The sequence below is a fragment of the Dysidea avara genome, chromosome 4, assembly GCF_963678975.1.
Source record: "Dysidea avara chromosome 4, odDysAvar1.4, whole genome shotgun sequence".
Classification (NCBI taxonomy): Eukaryota; Metazoa; Porifera; class Demospongiae; order Dictyoceratida; family Dysideidae; genus Dysidea; species Dysidea avara.
Window position 1 is genome coordinate 11833600 of NC_089275.1, and position 23363 is coordinate 11856962.

Here is a 23363-nt window from a genome sequence, read left to right on the forward strand (position 1 = left end):
ATGGCAACGAAATAAACACTATAACAAACATGTCGGCGTCGTGTAGAGAATTAAGATAATCATTGCTACCACTGTCGCTCGGATCAAGCAACATTTGTTGATAGTAAGTTTTTGTATTGAATCTGTCGAATAAGTTGGGATGTTTTCGAGCAAGCCCCACCCGGGCACATGGATGGCTTCTTTGAGGCTGTGTTGTTTGGTGGCTGCGCTGGTCACAATCTCTAACGCGCAACCTCCAGCACTGTTAGAACAAACTATGTACACCTTTGAAGTTCTGGAAGAGCAGCCAGATGGGGCGGAAGTGGATGTAGTGCAGGCTGTATCCAGCTTGGGATTGCCCGTAACAGACGGAACATATTCTATTTCAAACCAGTTACATTTTGCAATTGGCTCATCCACAGGTGTAATAAGTACAGTGGTCGTATTTAACAGAGACGCACCAGATGCAGTATTACAATATAGTTTCACAGTACAGTACACAACTGCTGATGGTGCGTACACCACGCCCAGTTCAACTGTCATTGTCAACATACAAGATGTTAATGATAACCCACCAGTGTTTACCCAGCCTAGTTTTACTGCTGAGGTGTTTGAAAAGACATCGCCTGGTACAGGATTTTTTAATGTGACTGCCACTGATGTGGACCAAGTGTTATCCGAGAGAGATTCTATTAGGCAACCTGATGGAACAACAGTTTTAGGCCCAGTAAGGTATTTAGTTACAAACGGGAGAATAACATATTCCATTGTTGATGGGAACGAACTGGGTCATTTTGATATTAACAATGAGACAGGTACATTATTGGTTGGTCCAGGAGCTGACCTAGATGTTGACAACATAACACAATACAACTTAACTGTGATGATTGTTGATGGTGGAGGGCTCAACGACACAGCTGATGTCACAGTGATAATATTAGATGCCAATGATAATGCTCCAGAGATCACATACCCAGTTAATTATTCTATTACAGTAAGGGAGGATGTACCAGTTGGGTTTGTAATTCTAGATGGTGTGAATGCTACTGATGTTGATTTTGAGAACAACAGTGAAATTGAGTTCCTTATTATTAGTGGTGACCAAGCTAATCGGCTGATGATAAATTCTGTGACAGGAGAAGTACAAGTTGCTAGTAGCCTTGATCGTGAGGTCAACAGTATCCTGTTGATCACCATTGCTGCAAGTGATTTGGGAACACCGCAATTACAAGACACTGTTGATATTACAATTAACTTAACAGACATCAATGATTTTGTACCAGTATTTGTTAACCACCCTTATGTCGGATCTGTTACTGAAGAACAATTTCCTATGGCAACTATATTAACTGTTGAAGCAGACGATCTTGATGAGGGAAGCAATGGTAATGTTTCATATAGCATTGTATGGCAGTCTAGTGGACAATTTTCCATTGATCCTGTATCTGGTGTGTTACGTACCAATGGTACATTAGATCGTGAAGAAGCACCCATTGTAACTGTCACGATAGCTGCGTTTGATAATCCAGTGAATTCAACACTTCGGCTTTCTTCACAGATCAATGTTACAGTTAATGTACAGGATATCAATGATAACAGTCCTACATTTGGTGTTGACGAGGTTACAGCTGGTGTATTGGTCACTGCCACCATAGGAACAGTGGTAACTACACTACAGGCTACTGATAGTGATGATGGCAATAATGCTCAGGTACGCTATGAAAAGAACTCTGGTGATACAACATTCATCATTATGGAAAATGGGACCGTGACTCTTAACGGTACATTAGATTTTAGCACTCAAGTTTTTTACAACTATGTTGTCAGAGTGTGGGATTTTGGGACACCTCCTAGATTCTCTGATACACCATTTGTTGTTCAAGTTCATGATATCAATCGATCTCCTCCACGTTTACAGCAAAGAATTTTTACTGTTAATTTAACAGAGGATGCCCCAATAGGCATGGTGATACTGAGAGTGAATGCTACAGATCGTGACAGTGGACTAACCGGCTTAGTGAGATATAGAATTATTACTCCTTTTGATGCAGCAGGCTCATTTGATGTTAATTCTACCAGTGGTGAAGTGTTCAGTAATACAACACTGGATTATGATGTCAAGTATGTGGTATAGTATGTGTTTTGTGGATATTGTCTAATACCATTTCCCTCCAACATTATGTCTTGGTGTATAATATAGTACATAGTATGGCCTAGAAATGTTGCAAAGCAGTGCAAATTTCCTGATGCATAATATTAATTTTGGTGTTGTGCTACTTCCCAAACCCAGACACCCAAAATTTTGACTAGCCATCAATTAATAATGAATGGCTAATTATTTTATCCCAATAATTATGGAATTGTTTGAAGTGTACAATAGACCAGCACTTTTACACACTGTGTGTACTTTCTTATGATAATTTTTTAGTTGACACTGTTGGCTGTAGAAATATTTTATTGTCCCTATTAAAGTTATTTGTTCCACTGTAATATTGCTAGATATCAGTGTATCAAATATGATTGGGAATAAATATTGACCAATTGTTTCTTTAGTGTACACATGTGGTTGCCTGACTATACTGGTTACATTACATGGTATTGTATGTTCTCTATACACTGTATGGTACCCATGGGAAAATAGTACAGATGAATATATTTCCTTTAGAACACATTTATCATTAAAAGAATAATACATACATAATTGGTATAAGTGTGCATTTTATCACTATGAATTTTCATACACAGGGACACAATTTGGTTTCAAGTAGAAGCTTATGATGGAGGATTTCCAGAACCACGTATTCATCGAGCTAATGTGACTATATACCTGTCAGATGTAAATGATCGTCCACCAGACTTTTTATTTCCTCCTGGCTACGAGGCAGTCGTAGTAGAAAATGCTGCTCCAGGAGTAATAGCTGTTAATTTAACAGAATTTACTACAGATGTTGATACTGGTGATGGAGGCCTATTCAACCTTACTATCATTACCAATATTAGTGACTTTATCCTTGACTCAGATGGTATCATTACCAGTAATGCTACATTTGATAGAGAAAGTGTAAATGCTTATATCATAACAATTGAAGGTGTCGACTTTGGAGTCCCACAACAAAGGTCAACATATGACCTCACTATAGCCATAGGTGACGTAAATGACAATTCTCCATTTTACACCAGCAACATCAGTGGAACTGTTATTGAAAATAATCCAATTGGGACTGAAGTTATACCAGAATATCGTGCCATGGACATTGATATTGGTATTAATGCTGAACTAAGATATGGGATATTCTCAGGTGATCCAAACAGAAGGTTTGCAATCAATCAAACCACTGGTGCAATTTATACTGCTCAAATACTAAACAAAACTGGGCAGGAATTCTACAGTTTAACCATTGTTGTGACTGATGGTGGTGAACCACAATTATTTGGTTATGGTCTGGCCAACATTACTGTATTAGACTTCAATGATAATCCACCAGTGTTTGCTAGTGATGTACTTCAAGCAAGTGTGATGGAAAGTGCAGAAATCGGTGATCCATTTTACACCATTGAGGCTACTGATGATGATTTAGGTAGCAATGCTATCCTGGAGTATTTTATAATTGAAGATGAAATGAATATTTCTAACAGATTTTCAGTTAACCAGACTACTGGAGTGCTTCATACAAATGATACGTTTGATCGTGAAAGTGAATATCAGTACAATATTACAATAATGGCTGTAGATAATGGAGTAATACCACTATCGGCTACTGCTATAGTTACAATTACTATTCTTGATTCAAATGACTTTCCACCAGTGTTTAACTCTTCAAACTATTCAACAAGTGTCGTAGAGAATTCTGAAGATGGTACATTTGTGTTACAGGTTTTTGCAACAGATGAAGATGTAGATTTTCATAACAGAAACTTTTCTTATACAATCTCAGGTAACAGAAGTATGCCATTTAGGATAGTTGCTACTACTGGCGAGTTATTTGTGGAAGGAGAAGTTGACTGGGAGTCTGGAGATTATGAGTTTTTAGTCCACTGTAGTGACAATGGAGACCCTCCCCTCATGGATGAGTCAATTGTATTTCTTACTGTTATTGATGTAAATGATAGGGTACCACAGTTTACACAGCAGTCATACCAGTTAGCTGTACTTGAAAACCTTCCTCCAGGATCAACTGTTGGTAATCTTACAGCTGAAGACATGGATAGCTCAGGAAACAACTCTGTTGTATCCTATTCCATATTAATGGAGTTTTCCACACACCGCATTAACTTCATAGTTGACAATATGACTGGCCTTGTTACCACCAATACGGAGTTTAACTTTGAGAGAAGAACCAGTTATGATTTGTTAGTGAGAGCTGAAGATCATGGAACTCCTTCACTGCGGAATGACACCATCATTACAATTGCCATAATAGATTCCAATGATCATGATCCTGTGTTTGTTAATGATACATTTGTAGGAAGCATACCAGAGGATGTGATGACTGATACAGCAATCTTGACTTTACGTGCCACAGATAATGATGTTGGCTCAAATCAAGATTTGAGATATTCTGTAAATTCAACATACTTTGATGTCAATTCTACTACAGGTGTACTGTTTACAGCTGTTGATACATTTGACAGAGAACTTGCCGAACAGTTTGTGTTTATAGCTACAGTACATGACTTGGGAATTCCATCAAGATCTGCCACCACCACAATCATTGTTAATATTATTGATGTCAATGACAATGATCCTGTGTTTGATCAGCCTTCTTATAGTGCTAGTCTAGAAGAAAACCTTGCCATTGGTACTGTTGTTACTAGAGTACTTGCAACAGATGCTGACTTGGGAGTTGATGGAGTTATTAGTTACTACCTGGAAGATGTTTCTGGCAGTCAAAACTTTGGGATAAATAATGAAACTGGTGTGATCTATACAGCACGGTACATTGATAGAGAAGTTTATCCCAGTATTGATCTTGTGGTTATAGCAAACAACTCATTCTCTACAAGAATAGGCTCTACCCCAGTCACAGTAAGTGTTGAGATAACTGATATAAATGATCAACACCCTTCATTTAGTAGCACCTTTATTGATATTTACATTTCCGAAAACTCTACTTTAGATTGTGTGGTATACAGCATTTCTGTTACTGATTCAGACCTCGGTGAAGGTGGTCGAGTGAACTATGCCATTGTAGCTGGCAACAGTGAAGGAATATTTTCTGTGAATGAAACCACGGGAGGTCTCTCACTCAATTCTGTTTTAGATTATGAGACAAAATCACTTTATTCTATAGCAGTTCAAGCTTATGATAATGGAATAATGTCTTTAAGCAACTACACAACATTCTTAGTTCATGTTGTTGATTCTAATGATAATATTCCATACTTTGCACTGTCTCAATATGAAATTTCCATTAGCTTTGGAGTGTTAGCAGGAAGCGAAGTACTGAGACTAGCACTAACAGATGTTGATACAAACCATGTTCAATTCTACATTGAAGCTGGAGACAACACAGGCTCATTTAGCATTGACTACAATGGTATACTACGTACTAGATTGTCCATAACAGGATTGCAGGGACAAACCATTGATCTGACAATAAGAGCATTTGATGGGCTATACAATGTATCTACTAATGTGATGGTGCATGTCACTGGTCTTTTAAATATTCAGTTTACATCTCCAACATTTACTTGTCAGTTTTCTGAAAATGTGATACATTCAGCAACAACATGTGTTGGTGCTTCTTTCCATACAACTTTAGCAATTGTGGCACAAAGTAATACAAGTCTATTTTCAATTGATAACAATGGAGCTATCAATGTACTGGAGGGATTAGATTATGAACACATTTCAGTGTACCAACTGGTAGTTCAAGCATCAAGTGCAACAGAAACAGCTTACACAGTTGTCACTATTATGGTTGAGGATGTCGATGAGTTTGGTCCCATTTTTGTGACGGACTCATATTATGTAGTGTTGCCTGAAACTTATGAGGTAGGTAAAACATTCCTGAATGTAACAGCTCTTGATAATGATGGTGCTGCTCCTAACAATGTGGTAACTTATGAGATAACTGCACAAAACCCTTTTAGTGATTTTTCTATAAACAGAGCAACAGGTGCAGTAAGGGTGTCTAGACAACTTGATTATGAATCCAGCTTCCAAAGGGACTACAATTTGTCTATCACTGCTACCAACAATGCTGGTGGCATGGTGTTTACTGATACTGTGACAGTGCGTATTTTTGTGACTGATGACAATGACAATACACCTTCTTTCAACCGATTTGCTTATAGTCAACAACTTCCTGAAGATGCCGAAGTTGGTATAGCTATTAACCACATGCTGTTTGCAACTGACAGTGACTTTGGGTCAAATACTGAAATAACTTATGCTTTGACTGGAAATCACAAATATACCGATTTTTCTATAAATACTATCACTGGAGAAGTGCACCTCTCTGAATCTTTAGACTGGGAGAGACAAACTTCATACACACTAGAGCTGCATGCAGCAGATAGAGGAAACCCAGGCAATGAAGCTACAGCCAGTATATCAATTACTGTCCAAGACCTCAATGATAATGACCCAGTGTGGGAAAGAGATCTCTATTTTGTTGTGATCACCGAACATGTCTCTGTTAATACTACAATAATTGATGTACAAGCTACCGATGCTGACCAAATAGCCACATCTACTTCTAGTGGAACATTTATGTACATTAATCGTAATGGATTAGTAACATACAACATCACTGCTGGAGATCCACTGGAACAATTCCACATCCACAATGAGACAGGAAACGTAACTGTTATCAAACCATTAAATCGAGAAGAACACGCTACATATAACATTACTCTTAATGCAACAGATGGCGGTGGGAGATACACTAATGCTTATCTTTATATTGAACTAATTGATGAAAATGACAATGTACCTGTTTTCCTTGAAGATGTCTATAATTTCACTGTAGTTGAGAATTCCATGTCAGGAGCTTTAGTTGGACGTGTTATTGCAACTGATTCAGATGTTGGTCACAATGGAAATATAACCTATAGCATAATTTCTGGAAACACAAACAGTACATTTCGTATCAATGCTACCATTGGAGAAATCTCTTTAATGGGAGAAGTTGACAGAGAAATCATTGAAATTTACTTACTGGTGGTAAGGGCGACTGACTATGGACTCAATCGCTTGTCAAGTGATACACTTGTCAATATCACTGTTACTGATGTTAATGAATTTCCTCCTGTATTTACTGAATTATTTTATTTTGGTGAAGTCCATGAAAACAGATCAGTAGGATATCTAGTGTTGACAGTATCTACCACTGATGAAGACTCTGGGGACAATAGTTTGATTAAGTATCAGATCACTGATGGAAATGACCTTTTGCTATTTTACATTGGTATCATAAGTGGAGAAATATTGGTTAACCGTGAAATTGACTATGAAGCCATTACAAATGTCACTTTAGAGCTGTTTGCTGAAGATAGTGGTGCTATTGATATGAGACTTAATGCTACAGTGTTTGTGTACATTGATATTCTTGATGTCAACGATAATGCACCACAGTTTATAAATCAAACCTATTCTGGTTTTGTCCTAGAAAATTCTGTAGCTGGAACTGAAATCATTACAATTTCTGCCACTGATGCTGACAGTAATGAAAATGGAGAAATAGTTTATTTACTGCAGTTCTTATCTAATGACACTGAGTCACCTAACAATTTTGGTATTGATCCAGTCAATGGTACAGTGTTTCTATTGAATACAGTTAACTTAGATCGAGAGAGAACATCAGCATATGAAATGATTGTCACAGCTATAGATAATGGTGAACCTTCACTTTCAACTAACGTAACCCTAATGATTGTTGTTGTGGATGTCAATGATAATGCTCCACAGTTTCAGAGTCGTGTGTTTGCTGGAGGGATCACTGAAAATCTTCCAGCTAATTCATCTGTACGTTTTGTCAATGCTACTGACATAGATGAAGGAGAGAATTCTCAAATAGTCTATAGTTTAAATCATACCAATTTATTTACCCAAGACTGTGCCAGTTTATGTCCACAAACCATTTGTGATGATATTGCATCAAGGGTGAACACGTCACTGTACCCACCATACCCGTTATTTGCTATTGACAATGTCACTGGTGAGATAATATCTACTTCAGAATTTGATCGAGAGTATATCAGTGATTATTTATTGTTAGTTGAAGCTGAAGATCAGGGAACACCAACCCAGTATGGCTATACTTGTGTTCAGATAATGATATTGGATGAGAATGATAACAATCCATTCTTTTCTCAGCCGCTATATGAAGCACAAGTAAATGAGAATGCCAATTACACAGAGGTAACACAGTTATTAGCAAGTGATCTTGATACTGGTAACAATGCTGTCCTAGCATATGGTCTGTCAGATGTTACCAACTCTTTTACAATTGACCCATTGAATGGTACAATACATACAATTAGGCCTCTAGACAGAGAGTTACAGGATGTTTATAATATAACTGTTTTTGCAAGTGATGGAGGCAACCCATCACGAAATGGTATGACTGTAGTGAAGATAAATGTACTAGACCTCAATGATAATCCACCACAATTCACTCTGCCACAGTATAACAGTAACGTAGCGGAAAATGTGACCACTGGAACTTCCTTCGCTTACGTACTCGCCACTGATGATGACATTGGTTTTAACAGTGCTGTTGTTTATGCTATAGATCCATCTAGCATTAATGCTGACCACTTTACAGTGAACGCTACAACTGGTGATATTTATGTAGCAGAAACATTGGATTATGAGAATATACAGAGTTACAATATAACAGTCACTGCTACTGATGGAGGAGTTCCATCATTATCTAGCAGAGTAACTCTAACCATTAATGTAGTAGATATTAATGATAATCCACCAGTGTTCATCAACGTTCCTTATTTCACATCTGTCACTGAAAACTTGAACAACCCAATTAGTTTGCTCTCAGTGGCTGCCACAGACAATGACAGTGGGTCTAATTCAGAAATATTCTACAGAATTTCCAGCGTTTATCCGCTTAGTAACCCATTCAGCATAAATTCCTCCACTGGTGAGGTGATAGCTATTGAGGCAGTAGATGCTGAATATTCATTGGAGTATGCAATAACTGTCTCAGCTGCTAATAGTATTGGTCATCCATACCTGTCTACTGAAGGTAACATCACTGTTTTGGTTAATGATGTTAATGACAATGTTCCCATGTTTGATTTCCCAACTTATACCATTCCTATATCAGAATCAACAGCAGTGGGTGACTCCATATTCCAAGTTACTGCAAATGACCTAGATGCCACAGATAACAACTCCAACTTGACTTACCAGCTTACAGCTAGTGAGAACACCAGCTTATTGTTCACTATTGAGCAATACACAGGTATTATTAGAGTGGCAGATATCCTGGATAGAGAGGCAACTGATGTGCATGTTCTAAACATTACTGCATATGATGTATCAAACTTTACTGACACCACTGTGGTGACTATCCATATAGAAGACTCCAATGACAATAGCCCAATATTTGAGCAAGCTCAGTACATATTTAGTTTTGAAGAAGACGAACCAGTTGATATCTCTGTTGGAAGAGTTATTGCGCATGATGCTGATCTAGAGAACATTAGTTATTTCATATCAGAAAATTCATCATTGCTTTTCACAGTTAATGCTTTAACAGGAGAGCTGTTCACCAATGCAACATTTGACAGAGAAGCATCTGATACTCATATCATAACTGTTGTAGCTACAGATAATGGTATTGCCGAAGAGAGATCATCAATGGTAGAGGTCATGTTTATTATTTTAGACATCAATGATGAGAATCCTGTGTTTAATGAGTCATTCTATGAAGCTTCCTGGCATGAAGAGGTTACAAGTGTTGGTACAAATCTGCTGAATGTCTCCACCTACGATAGAGACATTGGTAACAACAGTGACGTCTCTTATGCTCTTGTGGCTAGTGATGATGCGGATCACTTCGAGATTGACTCTGACAATGGAATAATCTACTTGAGTGAAAATTTAGACCGTGAAATACAAGATATATTTATATTCACAGTAGTTGCAACTGATGGTGGTATTCCTCCCCTTACAGGAGTAGTCAATGTTACTGTTATTGTGTTGGACATTAATGATAACTTTCCGATTTTTAATGCCAGCAACTATACATCTGTACTGCTTGAGGATACTTCAGTTGGAACAGAATTTCTAGCAGTTGGCACTACTGACATTGATATTGATGAGAATGCTGAAGTCACTTATTTCATTGTGGATGATTTTAATGGTACATTTACCATCAACAATGAGACTGGAGTTATTAGCCTTACTGAGAGCTTAGACTATGAGGATACACAATATTATGAACTCAATATCACGGCAGTTGATAGGGGAGGTGTTCCATTGTTAACACCAGTTATGGTGTATATAACAGTGGTTGACTTAAATGATAATCCTCCAGTTCTAAATGCTTCAACCTACTACGCTGCAATACCAGAAAATGCAATTCTAGGAACTCCAGTGTTTGAAATTCCTGCTACTGATGAGGACTCAACTTCTAATGGACAACTAAGATATTATATAACTAGTGGGAACAGTGAATACAATTTTGAACTGGATGAGGATACTGGTGTACTGATTGTTGATGACTATTTAGACAGAGAAATTACTGACTTTTACTCCATTACATTTACTGTAGTAGATCTTGGACCAATTCCGTTTTCAGCATTAGCAACATTAGAGATTGAAGTTGAAGATGTTAATGACAACTCACCAATGTTCAGTACCAGTTTGTATCAGGCCTTTATTTCTGAGGCAGCTGCAATAAACCATACTGTCTTCAGTTTAAATGCTATTGATAATGATATCGGTTCAAATGCGGAGCTTACTTATATAATCATTTCAGGCGACTACGAAGGGTTATTCTACATAGACCCATCAACAAGTACCATTAGAACAGCTTCACTACCAGACCATGAAATCAGACGGTCATACACATTAAGTATAGTAGCACAGGATGATGGCCAGCCAATGCTAAGTGATGTTACAAACCTGCACATTGTAGTGACAGATCATAATGAACATTCTCCAACATTCCAGCAAAATTTTTACCAAGTTGACATCAGTACAACTATTGTAGTTGGCAGTCCCATCATTCACCTGGTAGCTATTGATGATGATTACTTAGCATCAAATACTATTGTGTACTCCATAGCTGATGGGAACCACACATTGCTCTTCTCTATTTCTCAAAATGGGACCATTCATGTCCGCAGTAGTTTAGTAGGGATGGAGGGTGAGTATGAGCTAACAATTGAAGCATCAGATGGGACATTGTACAGTGGCTGTGCTGTGACAATTAACGTACTTTCCACAACGTCCACCACACCATTGTTTCAGCCTCCAACACAATTGATATTCGTACCAGAAAATACCAACCTCTTAACAGTTGTAGCTGCTATCACTACTATTCCATCAGATACTCAAGTTAGTATATACGTCAATGATACCACTGTGACAAGAGATGAATTATTTACAGTTAAGACCTTGTTTCAGATAACCAATGATGGTAGATTGCAAGTAATAGGAAATCTTGATAGAGAAGAATTTCCTGTGTATGTTATTCCTTTGCAGGCTACTGCAACAACTGGTACGTCTTATTCAACAGTAACAGTTGTCATCACTGATGTTAATGATAATGCTCCTATGGCTGATAACATGGTCTATAATGTAACTCTTTCTGAATCAACTGCTATTGGATCACCTGTCCTTACAATTTTTGGTACGGATCCTGATTTGCTTGAAAATAGTGACTTTGAATATTCAATCACATCAGGAAACCACAATGGGTTCTTTATACTACATTCACTTAATGGAGAGATTACTGTGGTTTCTATCCTTGACCGAGAGTTAGAGTCTAATCCATGCTTGCAAATAACCCTTAGAAATTATCGATCATTTGAACAGCTGACTAGCCAGACAAAAGTAAACATCATTATTGAAGATGTCAATGACAATTCTCCTGAATTTTCCTCACCTTTTAATCATTATGTCATTACTGACGATGCAACCATTGGTACCTTTGTAGGTGAAGTAGCAGCAGATGATCCTGACAGTGGATCTAATGCAGAACTGGTCTACTCTATAACTCACCAAACACAACCAAATGCTTTTGAAATAAATCAATCAACAGGTGGTATTTATGTAAGTGCACCACTAGACTCTCGTAATGTCAGTCGACATGTGCTATCACTAGAGGTTACAGACAGAGGGTCTCCTATACCAAGACGTAGTCCCAGTACTGCATTTATTGATGTGCTCCCAGTGAATAATTTTGCTCCCATGTTCCTACAGTCTGGCTATGATATGTCCATACCAGAAACACTAGACATTGGCATTCTGGTATTAACTGTTGAAGCTATTGACCCTGACTTTAACAGCAGTGAATCAATACGCTATGAGTTCATTTCTGGAAATGAAGGAGAAGATTTTATAATACAGTCTACTACAGGAAATATATTGGTGCAACAAAGGCTAGATTACCAGGCTCATTCAAATTATAGCTTAATTGTAGCAGCGCTTGATATGGGCACTCCTGTATTAAATACCACCGTGCCTGTCAACATTGTAGTGCAAGATATTAACACACATCCACCGGTGTTTACAATGTCACAATATGAAGTATGCATAATGGAGAATATTACAGTGGGAACTCCGGTCTTAAACATTACTGCCACTGATGTTGACGCAATTGAAATTCTGTATTACTTAACCCAAAATGCATATATTGATGGTTCTCCTTTGTTCAGTATTGATCAACAATCTGGTGTGCTGTCTGTGGTGCACCCTGTTGATCGTGAAATTGTAGATTTTTATGAGTTGATGGTGTCTGCAATAGACAGTGGTTATGATGTGGTTATATCGAGAACTGTGTCGGTTATTGTAACCTTGCTGGATATAAATGATAACACACCATTCTTCAGTCAGTCTAACTATGCAGTCGATGCAACACGACTGTTGCCTCCCAACCAGTGTGTCTTCCAAACTACTACTATTGATGCAGATTTGATGTACAACTTTTCATACTCCATCATTGGTGGAAATGATGATGACTTGTTTTACATTGACGATGAGACTGGAAAGATTTTTACTAATAGCACTATACCTGAAACTGGAATGACCAGTTATGAGATAGTTGTTGAAGTTGATGATGGAGTTTTTATATCAAATTCTACAGTCACAATCACATTGACATCTAATGGTTCATTCTGTGAAGGTGACCTATGTACTACTGTCATAGCAAGATCAAGGGGTAGATGTCCAAATGGTTTTGTACTAACTCCATTCAGGCGACATTGTTGGCAATTGTATTGCAACACTAGTAGTGCATATAGGCCATGTAATGAGACTCGTTCTTGCATCCCTGTAGATAATTCTTGTGAGGGCTCATGTCCAAATGGAATGGGACTTTGTCCAACTACAGATCTTTGTCATGACTTACTGCCGTCATCTCCTATTTGTGATGGAAGTGATGTTACTTGCTTGATAGGGCAGACACTGTACCAAAATATTGCAGGTGACAGACATTGTGTAAGAACCACAACACTGCCTATTAGCCAGAGAAACTGCACAGGCTCTGAACTTGTATTCTGTGAGCAGTTGAATGGTTGCTCAAATTTGACTGCTCCTCACTTGTGCATGCCTTGTCCAAGTCACCTAGTGTATTGTAATGATACTAGAGTGTGTGTGGATGATGTGAAGAGATGCTGCGGATCTTCAGGATACTTTTGTGACATCTTAGATACTTGCCTCACTATTGGAGTCACATGTGAACTGCCAAATATTGCTCCAGAAGTAACACAAGATCTTATCTTCATCGAAGAGATCACCTCATTTGATAATACACAGGTGTACTCATCTTCAGGACATGTTGTAGGTCTATTACTCTCAGCAAACAACACACTAGCAGTAGATACACAAGGAGAAGAGTTAGGTATAGCAGTGACTGGTGTTCCTGATATTGATCGACTGTTTGGTGAATGGCAGTATTCTCTTTGTGACGATTCTGCTACTGATGACTATGGTAATTGTTCTGTTATCACATCTGAATGGTTTAACATCAGTACTAGTGTTAATGATACTAATGCACTTTTCTTACCAAACAATGCAAGAATAAGATTTGTCAGGAAATCTGTAGAGATTGAAGGTGCTGTTTGGATTAGAGCAAAGTTGTGGGATGGAAACAGTGATGGTTTTATAAGCAATAGTAGCACTCTAGTCAGAAATCAAATTCCTCATTTCAATTCAACACTTCCTTTCAACAACAACAGTGGAGTTAGCCAATCATCTACACTTATCACTGTGTTATTTATTCCACTTGCTATACCACCAGAGTTCAGTCCTGATGCTCATCTTACGTTTGTCACCATCACAGAGGAGGAGAGGTTTGTAGACAACAACGGAAACACAATAGAAGAATTAGTGATAAGTGTCAATGTTCCTTCTCCAGTCATCCTGGATACAACAGTAGTGATTGGTTTTCCATCCCCTCCAGCTGGTAACTCATTCACATCTTATCAGAATCAATTACCGTCTGATGTTCTCAATAGATATTTTGCAGCTGTTGCAGTAGTCAATCCTATAAGAAGTGCTAACCTTGATGCACTGATGAACAACCAACTTCCTGGAGTCGGGTTGTCTCATGTGACCACCAATGACATCAGTGGTAGATGGCAGGTGTCTTTGAATGGATCACTATTTGACTGGGTATACTTAGACACTATCATCGATGGAACCTCTCAATATGTTCTATTAGGCACCTCTGACAGGTTAAGATTTGTACCTGCTGTTGATTTTTATGGTCAAGCTTCCATCAGAATCAGGCCATGGGATGGACTGTACAGTAATAGTCGTGTAACAAGGAATGGAAGGTTTATTGTGGTAATGGATAACTTGTCACCATCATCATCATCACAATTTGGAATCAATGAATGGCAGGTTGCTACTATTAATGTCTTGTCAAGTTTAGACAGGCCAATTGCATTTGAAACAACTGCTTATCTTGACCCAATTCCAAACTTCATCATGTACAAGTATGACAGATTCTTTACTGTTCAAGTTGACAGGGATGTTGAGAGTGTACGAGTAAACAGAGCTACACTTGAGAACTATTTGCAAGTTGTGTTCATAGATCCTGTTACCATTGCAAGAGTCGTTCCGGCACAAAATGAAAGGTAAATAAAACATATTTTGTATATAATTACAATGACGTGTATGTAATTTTCATCTTCTATCTGTACAGTTGTTTGGTCAGTTTCTCAATTCAACAAGATGTGCTCAGCTTTTCTGAAGTACAACAGCACTTACTAGAAAGAAATGGTTCACTAGAAGCACTTGGCTTCCCTATCTTGAAAGTATCTCAAGGTATGCAACAACAGGCATTGTGTACAGTACACATTGCATTCTAGGACTTCATATATAATTTTCTGTTTTTGCACTACAGATGTATCCTATGGAACAAGTTATGGTTGTCCAGATGCAGTGGGTCCCTTACCACACTATGGTACACATGTCAACCAGTTTGTGTCCAGGTTTGCCAGAGATGGGGATGAAGATTTCCTAGGACTTGCAGTGATCAGTATTAACTCTACTGAAGGAGGTGTATGGCAGTATTACAGAGGAGACCTCAATGATTACAATAATCCAGATAATACGTCTTCCTATCCATTAGGATACCAGTCTCACAAGATTCCCTGGGTAAATTTTCCTCCTGGTTTAGCAGAAAACAATGCTCTTCTGTTACAAGGTATTGACAGAATCCGCTTTGTTCCTCGACCAAATTATTATTGGATAAATTCATCGGTTACTCCATCCATCACAGTGAAGATATGGGATGCATCCGTAAATCAACATTCTACTTCCAGTAGTGAGCTAGACCTAATGAACATCAATACTAATCCATATGAAGATACCCTTCAATCTCTTGTCAATCCAGTAGGGCTGTTCAGTCTTGAAAAAGTCTTTGTTCTTGCTAGCAGATATGGTTGTAATGGTATTGTCAATTCTGGTGTGACATATGATGCATGTTGTGTATGTGGTGGTAGTGGTGGCACCTGTACTGGTTGTGATGGCAGACAGAACTCTAATGCTATTTATGATTCTTGTGATATTTGTCAAGGAAATGACCAAAGTTGTTTGGGCTGTGATTATGTACCCTACTCAAGCACTGAAGCCGGTAGCTGTAGTGAGTGTATTAGTGAAGTAGAAATCAATCGAGAGCAAAAGGAGAGCCAGCTATTTACAGTGGTTACAGTAGCAGACTTTATTGACTGTGCTGGAGCATGCTTTGGACCTGCAATAGTGGATGAGTGTATGAACTGCTCTGGTGGAAATTCTTCTCGTACCTACAACCAAGAAAGGTAAAATTGTTATTGAATTGAACTGAACTGACTATAATATTGTGTATCTCTTTTACAGGGATTGTGCTGGTGTTTGCTATGGTCCAGCAATGATAGATGACTGTGGTTACTGTACTGGAGAAAGCACTGATCTAGTGTACAATGAGTTACTAGACTGCACTGGTATCTGTGATGGTCCATTTAGGGCAGATAGTTGTGGCATTTGCCAACGACCAGATGACAATGACAATATTGTAGAACATAGAGACTGCAATGGAGTTTGCTTTGGTACTGCTTTACTGGATTCCTGTGATATATGTTATGGTGAAGACACAAACAACACTGCTGATACAGAACTAGATGTGTGTGGTGTATGTTTCGGAGACAACTCTACATGTACTGGATGTGATGGAGTAACTGGCAGTGGTTTTGTTATAGACACATGTGGAGAGTGTGGTAACAATGATTGTGGCTGTAACCAAATCAATAGCATAACTCCTAACAGAGGTCCATCCACTGGTGGTACACAACTAACTGTCAGAGGTGCAGGATTTTTCTTAAACAATGAAACATTTACTCGCTATAATCCACAAGCTCCAAATTGTGGTGCACCAACAGTATTAAATACCACAGGAGATGTTGTCTTTCCAGTCTGTCAGTTTAGGTCAGGAGATCAACAGTTCTCAACCGTCGGTATTATAATAGACCACACCACAGTGTTATGTACTACAGCAGACACCACTGGAGCTGAACTAGTATCACAGTACCAGTTGCAGGTCAGTGTACAAGATGGACCACCCACACCAGTCACAATTAATGCTATATTCTACAATGATGACTATTCTAATATCCTCATAACTGAAATGGTTCCTGTGTGGAATGTTCTTGGCAGTAGTACAATGGTGTCATTTCTTGGTCATAATTACACTGATACTGGCTTTGTCTCATGCATTGCTTATGGCCTTCAAAGATGTCAGAGCAGTAGTGCTGACTCACAAGAGGTTTACCCAGCTGTATTCATTTCCAGTACAAGAGTGGATTGTGAAATACCTCCAGTTGATACTCCTTGTCAAGCAAGTATAAGGCTAACTCTTGATGGACAGCCATCAGGGCAAGCAATTCGTTTTACTAATGGTGTCGATTTTGTGTTCACATTTTTTGTGCCTGCTCCAATAGTTTCTGAGGCATACTTTTCAGATGACATGACAACAGTTTATCTTGATTTTGATCAGAGAATAGAACTGATTGACATGACCTTGTCTTGTGAAAATATATTTACCCCTGCCACACTAAGCTTGCTAGGTACTGATCCTGCTTGCCTTTGGTCATCAAGTAGTTTTGATCAAGTCACTATTATTGTACCATCAGATGCACAACTCACAAGTTTTACTCCTGTTGGATTCAAGGACAATGTTATTCGAGCATCTGGGAAATTATATGCACGAAACATTACTAACTACTCTATATTTGTAGGTGGAGGGACTAAGCCAGTGGCTATTATTGAAGGTCCAGATAATATACCAATGTGTGGTAGTGTGACATTTACAGGCAGACAATCACTACATGCTGGTTATGGAGATCTCCAGTACTCATGGTCTATATCAGTTCTTGATAGTGCCACTAGTGGATTTGATCAAATACAGAACTATCTTAATGGACTAACTCCACAGAATGATGCTATTAGTTTAGACACGGCTTACTTTATACAAAATGTGGAGTATTTCATTCAGTTGACTGTTACTAATTCAATAGGGCTGGTCAGTGACACTGTTAGAGTACGTCTTACCAAACAAGAAGTGGCTGTCCCTCAAATTCAACTAGTTGGCAGTAAAATGAAGATGTTGTCATGTGGAGATTCAGCCTTCCTTCAGGTTGAAGTGAGTGACCTTTCTTGTGGAGGTGTTTCTGGAGCTGTTAGCTATGAATGGAGTTTGTATGTGGTAGAAAAGTCAAAAAGAATGGCACCAGTCTTGCAGGACACTTCCTCTCTAAAAACAAGCTCACCATTGTTCTATGTACCAGCAAATCTATTGAACTGCAATTACACTTATATTGCTGTTGTTACAGCAACCATAGGATTAGCCAGTAGTTCTAATAACTTTACATTGACTGTTTCACCAGTTAGACTTACAGCTCATATTTTTGGTGGAAATAGGACAGTAGCTCGTCATAGAGACCTGATACTAGATGCTACTCAATCTATCATTGTTCCTAACTTGGGGCCTGTAAGCTACTCTTGGAGTTGTATTAATACTAATACTAATGGACCTTGCTATGTAAGTGGCACTGGTAATGAAAGTGTCATTGATTTTAGCAATGCATCAGATATTGTTAGCATCCCAGCCAGTTTATTTACAGCAGGTATTACATATGCTATCCAGCTGACCATGATGCAAGGGAATAGTGTGTCTAGAGAAACAGTTCAGATAAGATTTGTGGGTAGTACTCCTCCAATAGTGGAAATTGTTGTACCAGTTAATGATATATTTCCTGTGACAGAGAGAATCATACTGGAAGGATTAGTTTTCTCCATTCCACCTACTAGAAGAGTGACTTGGCAGTGTATTGAACTGCCTGGACAGGTCTGTGTTAGTGTAACAAATACTTCTATTGCTCAACTACAAGTTACATATAACAGCTTTAGTCTAACACAGACTAGTGATGATACTGATTTGACCCAACAGTACATTGAACCTAACCAAACAAGTAGAGTCAAACTTGTTCTCAATCCTAATGTATTGATTGCCGGGTTCAGTTACACCTTCCGTTTGTTAGCTACCAACAGTTTAGGTCAGGGATATTCTCAGATCACAATAACACCAACCTCTCCACCCACTACTGGTTATGTCAACATACAGCCAACAACTGGTAATACCCTAACCACTGAGTTTACTATCACATGCTCTGCATCATCAACAACAGAAGAAGCACTACCATTAGAATATCAGTATGGTATAGTTACGCAGACAGGAAATAGTGGCAGTCTTACTGAAAGTGACATACAGTGGTTGACTGGAAGACTAAGAACTGAGCAGCACAAGACACTACTACCAACCAGTAACATGGGAGATAGCACTACTATTGTAGTCAGGGTGTCCAATAGATATGGTGCATCTACTGATTTGTTTGGAACAGTCCATGTGTCTGCTTTGTCAGTTAGTTATCCCTCAGTGCTCACAAGTATAACTAACAATGAGCAAAGAGATAAGAGTTGGACCACAGCATTGTCTAGTATAACTGTTCTGTTATTAGAATTAAGCCAATCCAGTAATTCCTTTATAACAGTAAGAAGAAGCACTCTATCAGCTATTTTGACCGTTTTTGAGTCCTCCTTAATACCCACAAAGTCTCATCAAATTCATTTCACAACTCTACTATCTTACCTTACTGGTGATCGTAACGTGATAGTCAATGATATTGATAGAGTATCAGCTGCTATGAATTTAGTTGTCAGTAATGTGGTCACTTATGATGCTGCTGAAGATCAGGGGACTATGATTGCTATCAGTAGCAACAATGAGCCAGTCTCACTAGTTTCAGCATCCAGTCCAGTAGTACAAAACTACAATATGCTAACTGAACATGAAGCTGATTTGATATTCACTGTTTGGAGTGACCTGATAATTGGGGGGTCAACCTCTGGTATGCAATACAGAAATACCATCGATAGACTTGGTCTTAATGTTTGCCAGTCTAAAGTTCAAGGAGAAGATCCTTCTGTATTTCAGTCATCTGAAGTACTGTTCCAAGTCTCTAAATCTCTACCCTTTGGAAGGATATCGTTAACAGGAGGAGCCAGTTTAGTGGTCAACTCCACGCTATTAGAGTATTACATTAACACTCAATGCACTAGGACAACAGGATGTGAAGATATTTGCACAATGGTAGTGGCCAGTGATGATGATGTACTAGCAATAGACAGTAGCAGTGTACCTAACAGGAAAGTACTACAATTAAACACTGTATCAATTGGTGTGATTAATAGGAATATAGCGTATGTTGATACAGCAGAAATTCAACCATACTCACAAGTGATATCATTCTCCTTGTTGGACCCAGTTAGAGCACAATCTTTTGAAATATCAGATCTCCAGATGCCGTATGCTGTACAGATTCCACTTCAAGACAACACCACAGAAAATGGGACGCAACTACTGTGTTTGTATAGACAGCCAGGAGAGGACAGGTGGCAGTTAGATTCGCTAACACCACCACACACATTTGTAGTTGATTATACACTGCATGCAGTTTGTGAGTACAATCATTTGACAGATTTCATTATTGGTCTGCTACCAGCACCTGTCACTCCTACCCCTACTCCGACCCCAACACCTGTTATTACCTCTACATCTACTACAACATCATCCACAACAACTACTGTTGTAGTGGTCACCACTTCAACTGCTGGAGGTGGAGGAGGTGGAGGAGGCGGGGCTGGAGCTGCTGCAGCTGCTGTTGTAGTAGTTCTCCTAGTAGTAGTCGTAGTAGTAGTTGTAATCATTGTGGCAGTTCTATGGAGAAATAAGAGAAAAAAGCGTAGGGTGGATGTTACTAAAGATGTTGGACTAGAGTTACAAGAAGACATACAAACAGTGAAAACAGCATTGCTGACACCAGAAGAAGCTAAAGTGTTAATGCAGATTATAAAGATAGCTGAAGGTGGTCAGAAAGAACGTGAACTCTTTGGCAGTCTTAATGTCTTACCATCAATGAGATTGCGTGAGTTACGCAATCAACTCTTCGATAACTTTGATACTCTTAAAAACAAACCATTTTACTTCTTGACTAAACAATTATGCGACATAGAGCCAGCAGCTGAGCAGATGCAATTTGTAAATCTGGTGTATGACAAAACAATATTTATCAGAGAGGCAGAAGCAAACACTGAACGTAGCAGACGTCATTTCTGCATATGTGGTTTAGCAGCTCAGTTTGAATGTTCTCAATGTATGGCACAGGGTTATTGCAGTCCAGAATGTCAGTACAAACACTGGACAGAGGAACATGGCAGAGATTGCAGGCGTTTAGCAGAGAGAAAGAGAAGAACAAACATCCTTTCAAGAAGACAAACACCTACCTCACCTCTTACTGACTTACCACCTGTACAACCAGGATCACTAGTACAACAAGGAAAGAAATTCTCTTTAACATCCATGGATAATGCTGATCTTCCAGTTAGTCCTCCTCCAAAAGATTTTAGAAGTCTTCTAATGGCTAAAAGAGCTAGCACTAAGTCATTTGGTTCTGTTCACACTTCTTTAGGAGATATAGCATCTCGAGGTCCTAAAAATGAAGCTAACACACTGTCTGGTATTGGTGTTGAAAGACAACAGACTACAAATGTGTTCTCCACTGCAAAACCCTCCCCAGGTCAACCAGTTGCTGTGTTTAATAAAACATCTACCACCAAACTTGTAAACCCTCAACTGATGTTATCATCCAAACCACTGTCTCCACAATCTTCACAGCAGAGCTTAACAAGAGGTCTAAGTAATACATCAATTCCAGCAACACAAGCTACTCCACAGGTTACACCGCAAGCCCCTCAAATTACATCACTACCAAGAACAGCACCACAATTCACTTCACCTGCACGAATGGCTAGTATCCTTAGTGCTGACAGCTTGTCACAAAGTCAGCCAGCAGCCATGTTGAAACAACAACCAACTTTAGATTACTCAATGACTTCAGAGCAATTGGGCAATTCATTCACCAGTCAAAACCTACCACCAACCCCACAGACGTCTGATGGAGGTCAATTCTTCTCAAGAAAGACAATTCCACACCAAGCTACTCCTCGTAAGCTTGTTAGCACTTTGTCAGTGCAAAGTGTTGACTTGGATGCTAGTGGTCACCTCCACAAGAGTGTACGGGATCAACCACTATTAGAATCTGATGAAGATGATTATGAAGAAACATCATCTAGTAGTGAGTCCCTGGATGATGAAAATATTAGCAGCAGCAGGCCAATAAGTAGAAAACCACCTTCACTAACTAGACGATCAACAGCTATGACATCTAGACTAGAAAAACGAGAAACATCATCAGAGTCAAGCTCCAGAGAATCAGAAAGTGAAACAGAATCAAGTAGTGAAAATGAAGATGATGACGATCAAACCAAATTGGTGGGACAGAAATCAGGCAAGCGATCACAAGCATCAAAATCATCAGCATCAAAAACAAAAACTGAACAGAGAATAACAGAAAGTGCATCCCCTTCACAGCCTGCTACAATCACCAAGGAGTTGTCAGAAGAAGATGAGTTGAAAGACGACAAGGGACTACAGGATGACAAGGTATGCATACACCATAAGCCAACACTCAGTAATGTAAATATTGTGTAATACACACAATTATACACACAGGCTGCACATTACATAAAGTATATACTGTATTGTATGAAACTGTGAAGTGTACTGTATTAAACAAGTTATTTCCTTTTATTTGTAGGAGTTGACTTCTGATGAAGACACTTCCAGAGTGTAGACAATGATATTATTGTATTGTATTGTATAATATATGCAGTGATCTTACAAGGGCACACAAAACTGTAAACTATCAGTTTTCCCAGTCACAGGTATACATGGATACTGCATAACAAATACATGTAAAATGCATAGTCACTTTTATAATATAACACATATAATTTATATCTGTCTTCATATAATTATCAATTGTATAATATACATCCACGTGGCTTATATAAGAGAACAATTCTTAGGTGTAGGGCCAGTGGTCAATTAAAGGAGGTCACAGAAGGTTCACATGTCAAAGGTACATAGTATGTGCTAAAAATGTATTATTGATGTTCAATAACTTAAAGTATACAATCATATCCTAGTACAGTATGATAAATAAAAAGTGAACACTACAAGCTATATACAGCAACAAAATGCAGCTTTAATGAAAGCCAATTAATCGGTGATGGTGGGTTGTATACATCT

The 23363-nt window shown here is 38.6% G+C and overlaps 1 protein-coding gene across 1 annotated transcript; it reads left to right on the forward strand.

Annotated features, from left to right (window-relative positions):
- Window positions 1-28: 28 nt before the first annotated feature.
- LOC136253556 (protocadherin Fat 4-like) lies at window positions 29-23105 on the forward strand. The gene is made up of 6 exons (XM_066046223.1): window positions 29-2100; window positions 2725-15255; window positions 15324-15445; window positions 15525-16440; window positions 16499-22715; window positions 22870-23105. The coding sequence occupies exons 1-6, from the start codon at window positions 140-142 to the stop codon at window positions 22903-22905; spliced, it is 21783 nt and encodes a 7260-aa protein (XP_065902295.1). The 5' UTR covers window positions 29-139; the 3' UTR covers window positions 22906-23105.
- The last annotated feature ends 258 nt before the right edge of the window (window positions 23106-23363 follow it).

Bases quoted from the DNA above. Each gene is read 5' to 3' on its own strand.
- LOC136253556 (XM_066046223.1), top strand. From the start codon at position 140: ATGTTTTCGAGCAAGCCCCACCCGGGCACATGGATGGCTTCTTTGAGG. The intron at 15,256-15,323 runs GTAAATAAAACA...CTATCTGTACAG, and splicing joins GTTCCGGCACAAAATGAAAG to TTGTTTGGTCAGTTTCTCAA. The intron at 16,441-16,498 runs GTAAAATTGTTA...TCTCTTTTACAG, and splicing joins CGTACCTACAACCAAGAAAG to GGATTGTGCTGGTGTTTGCT.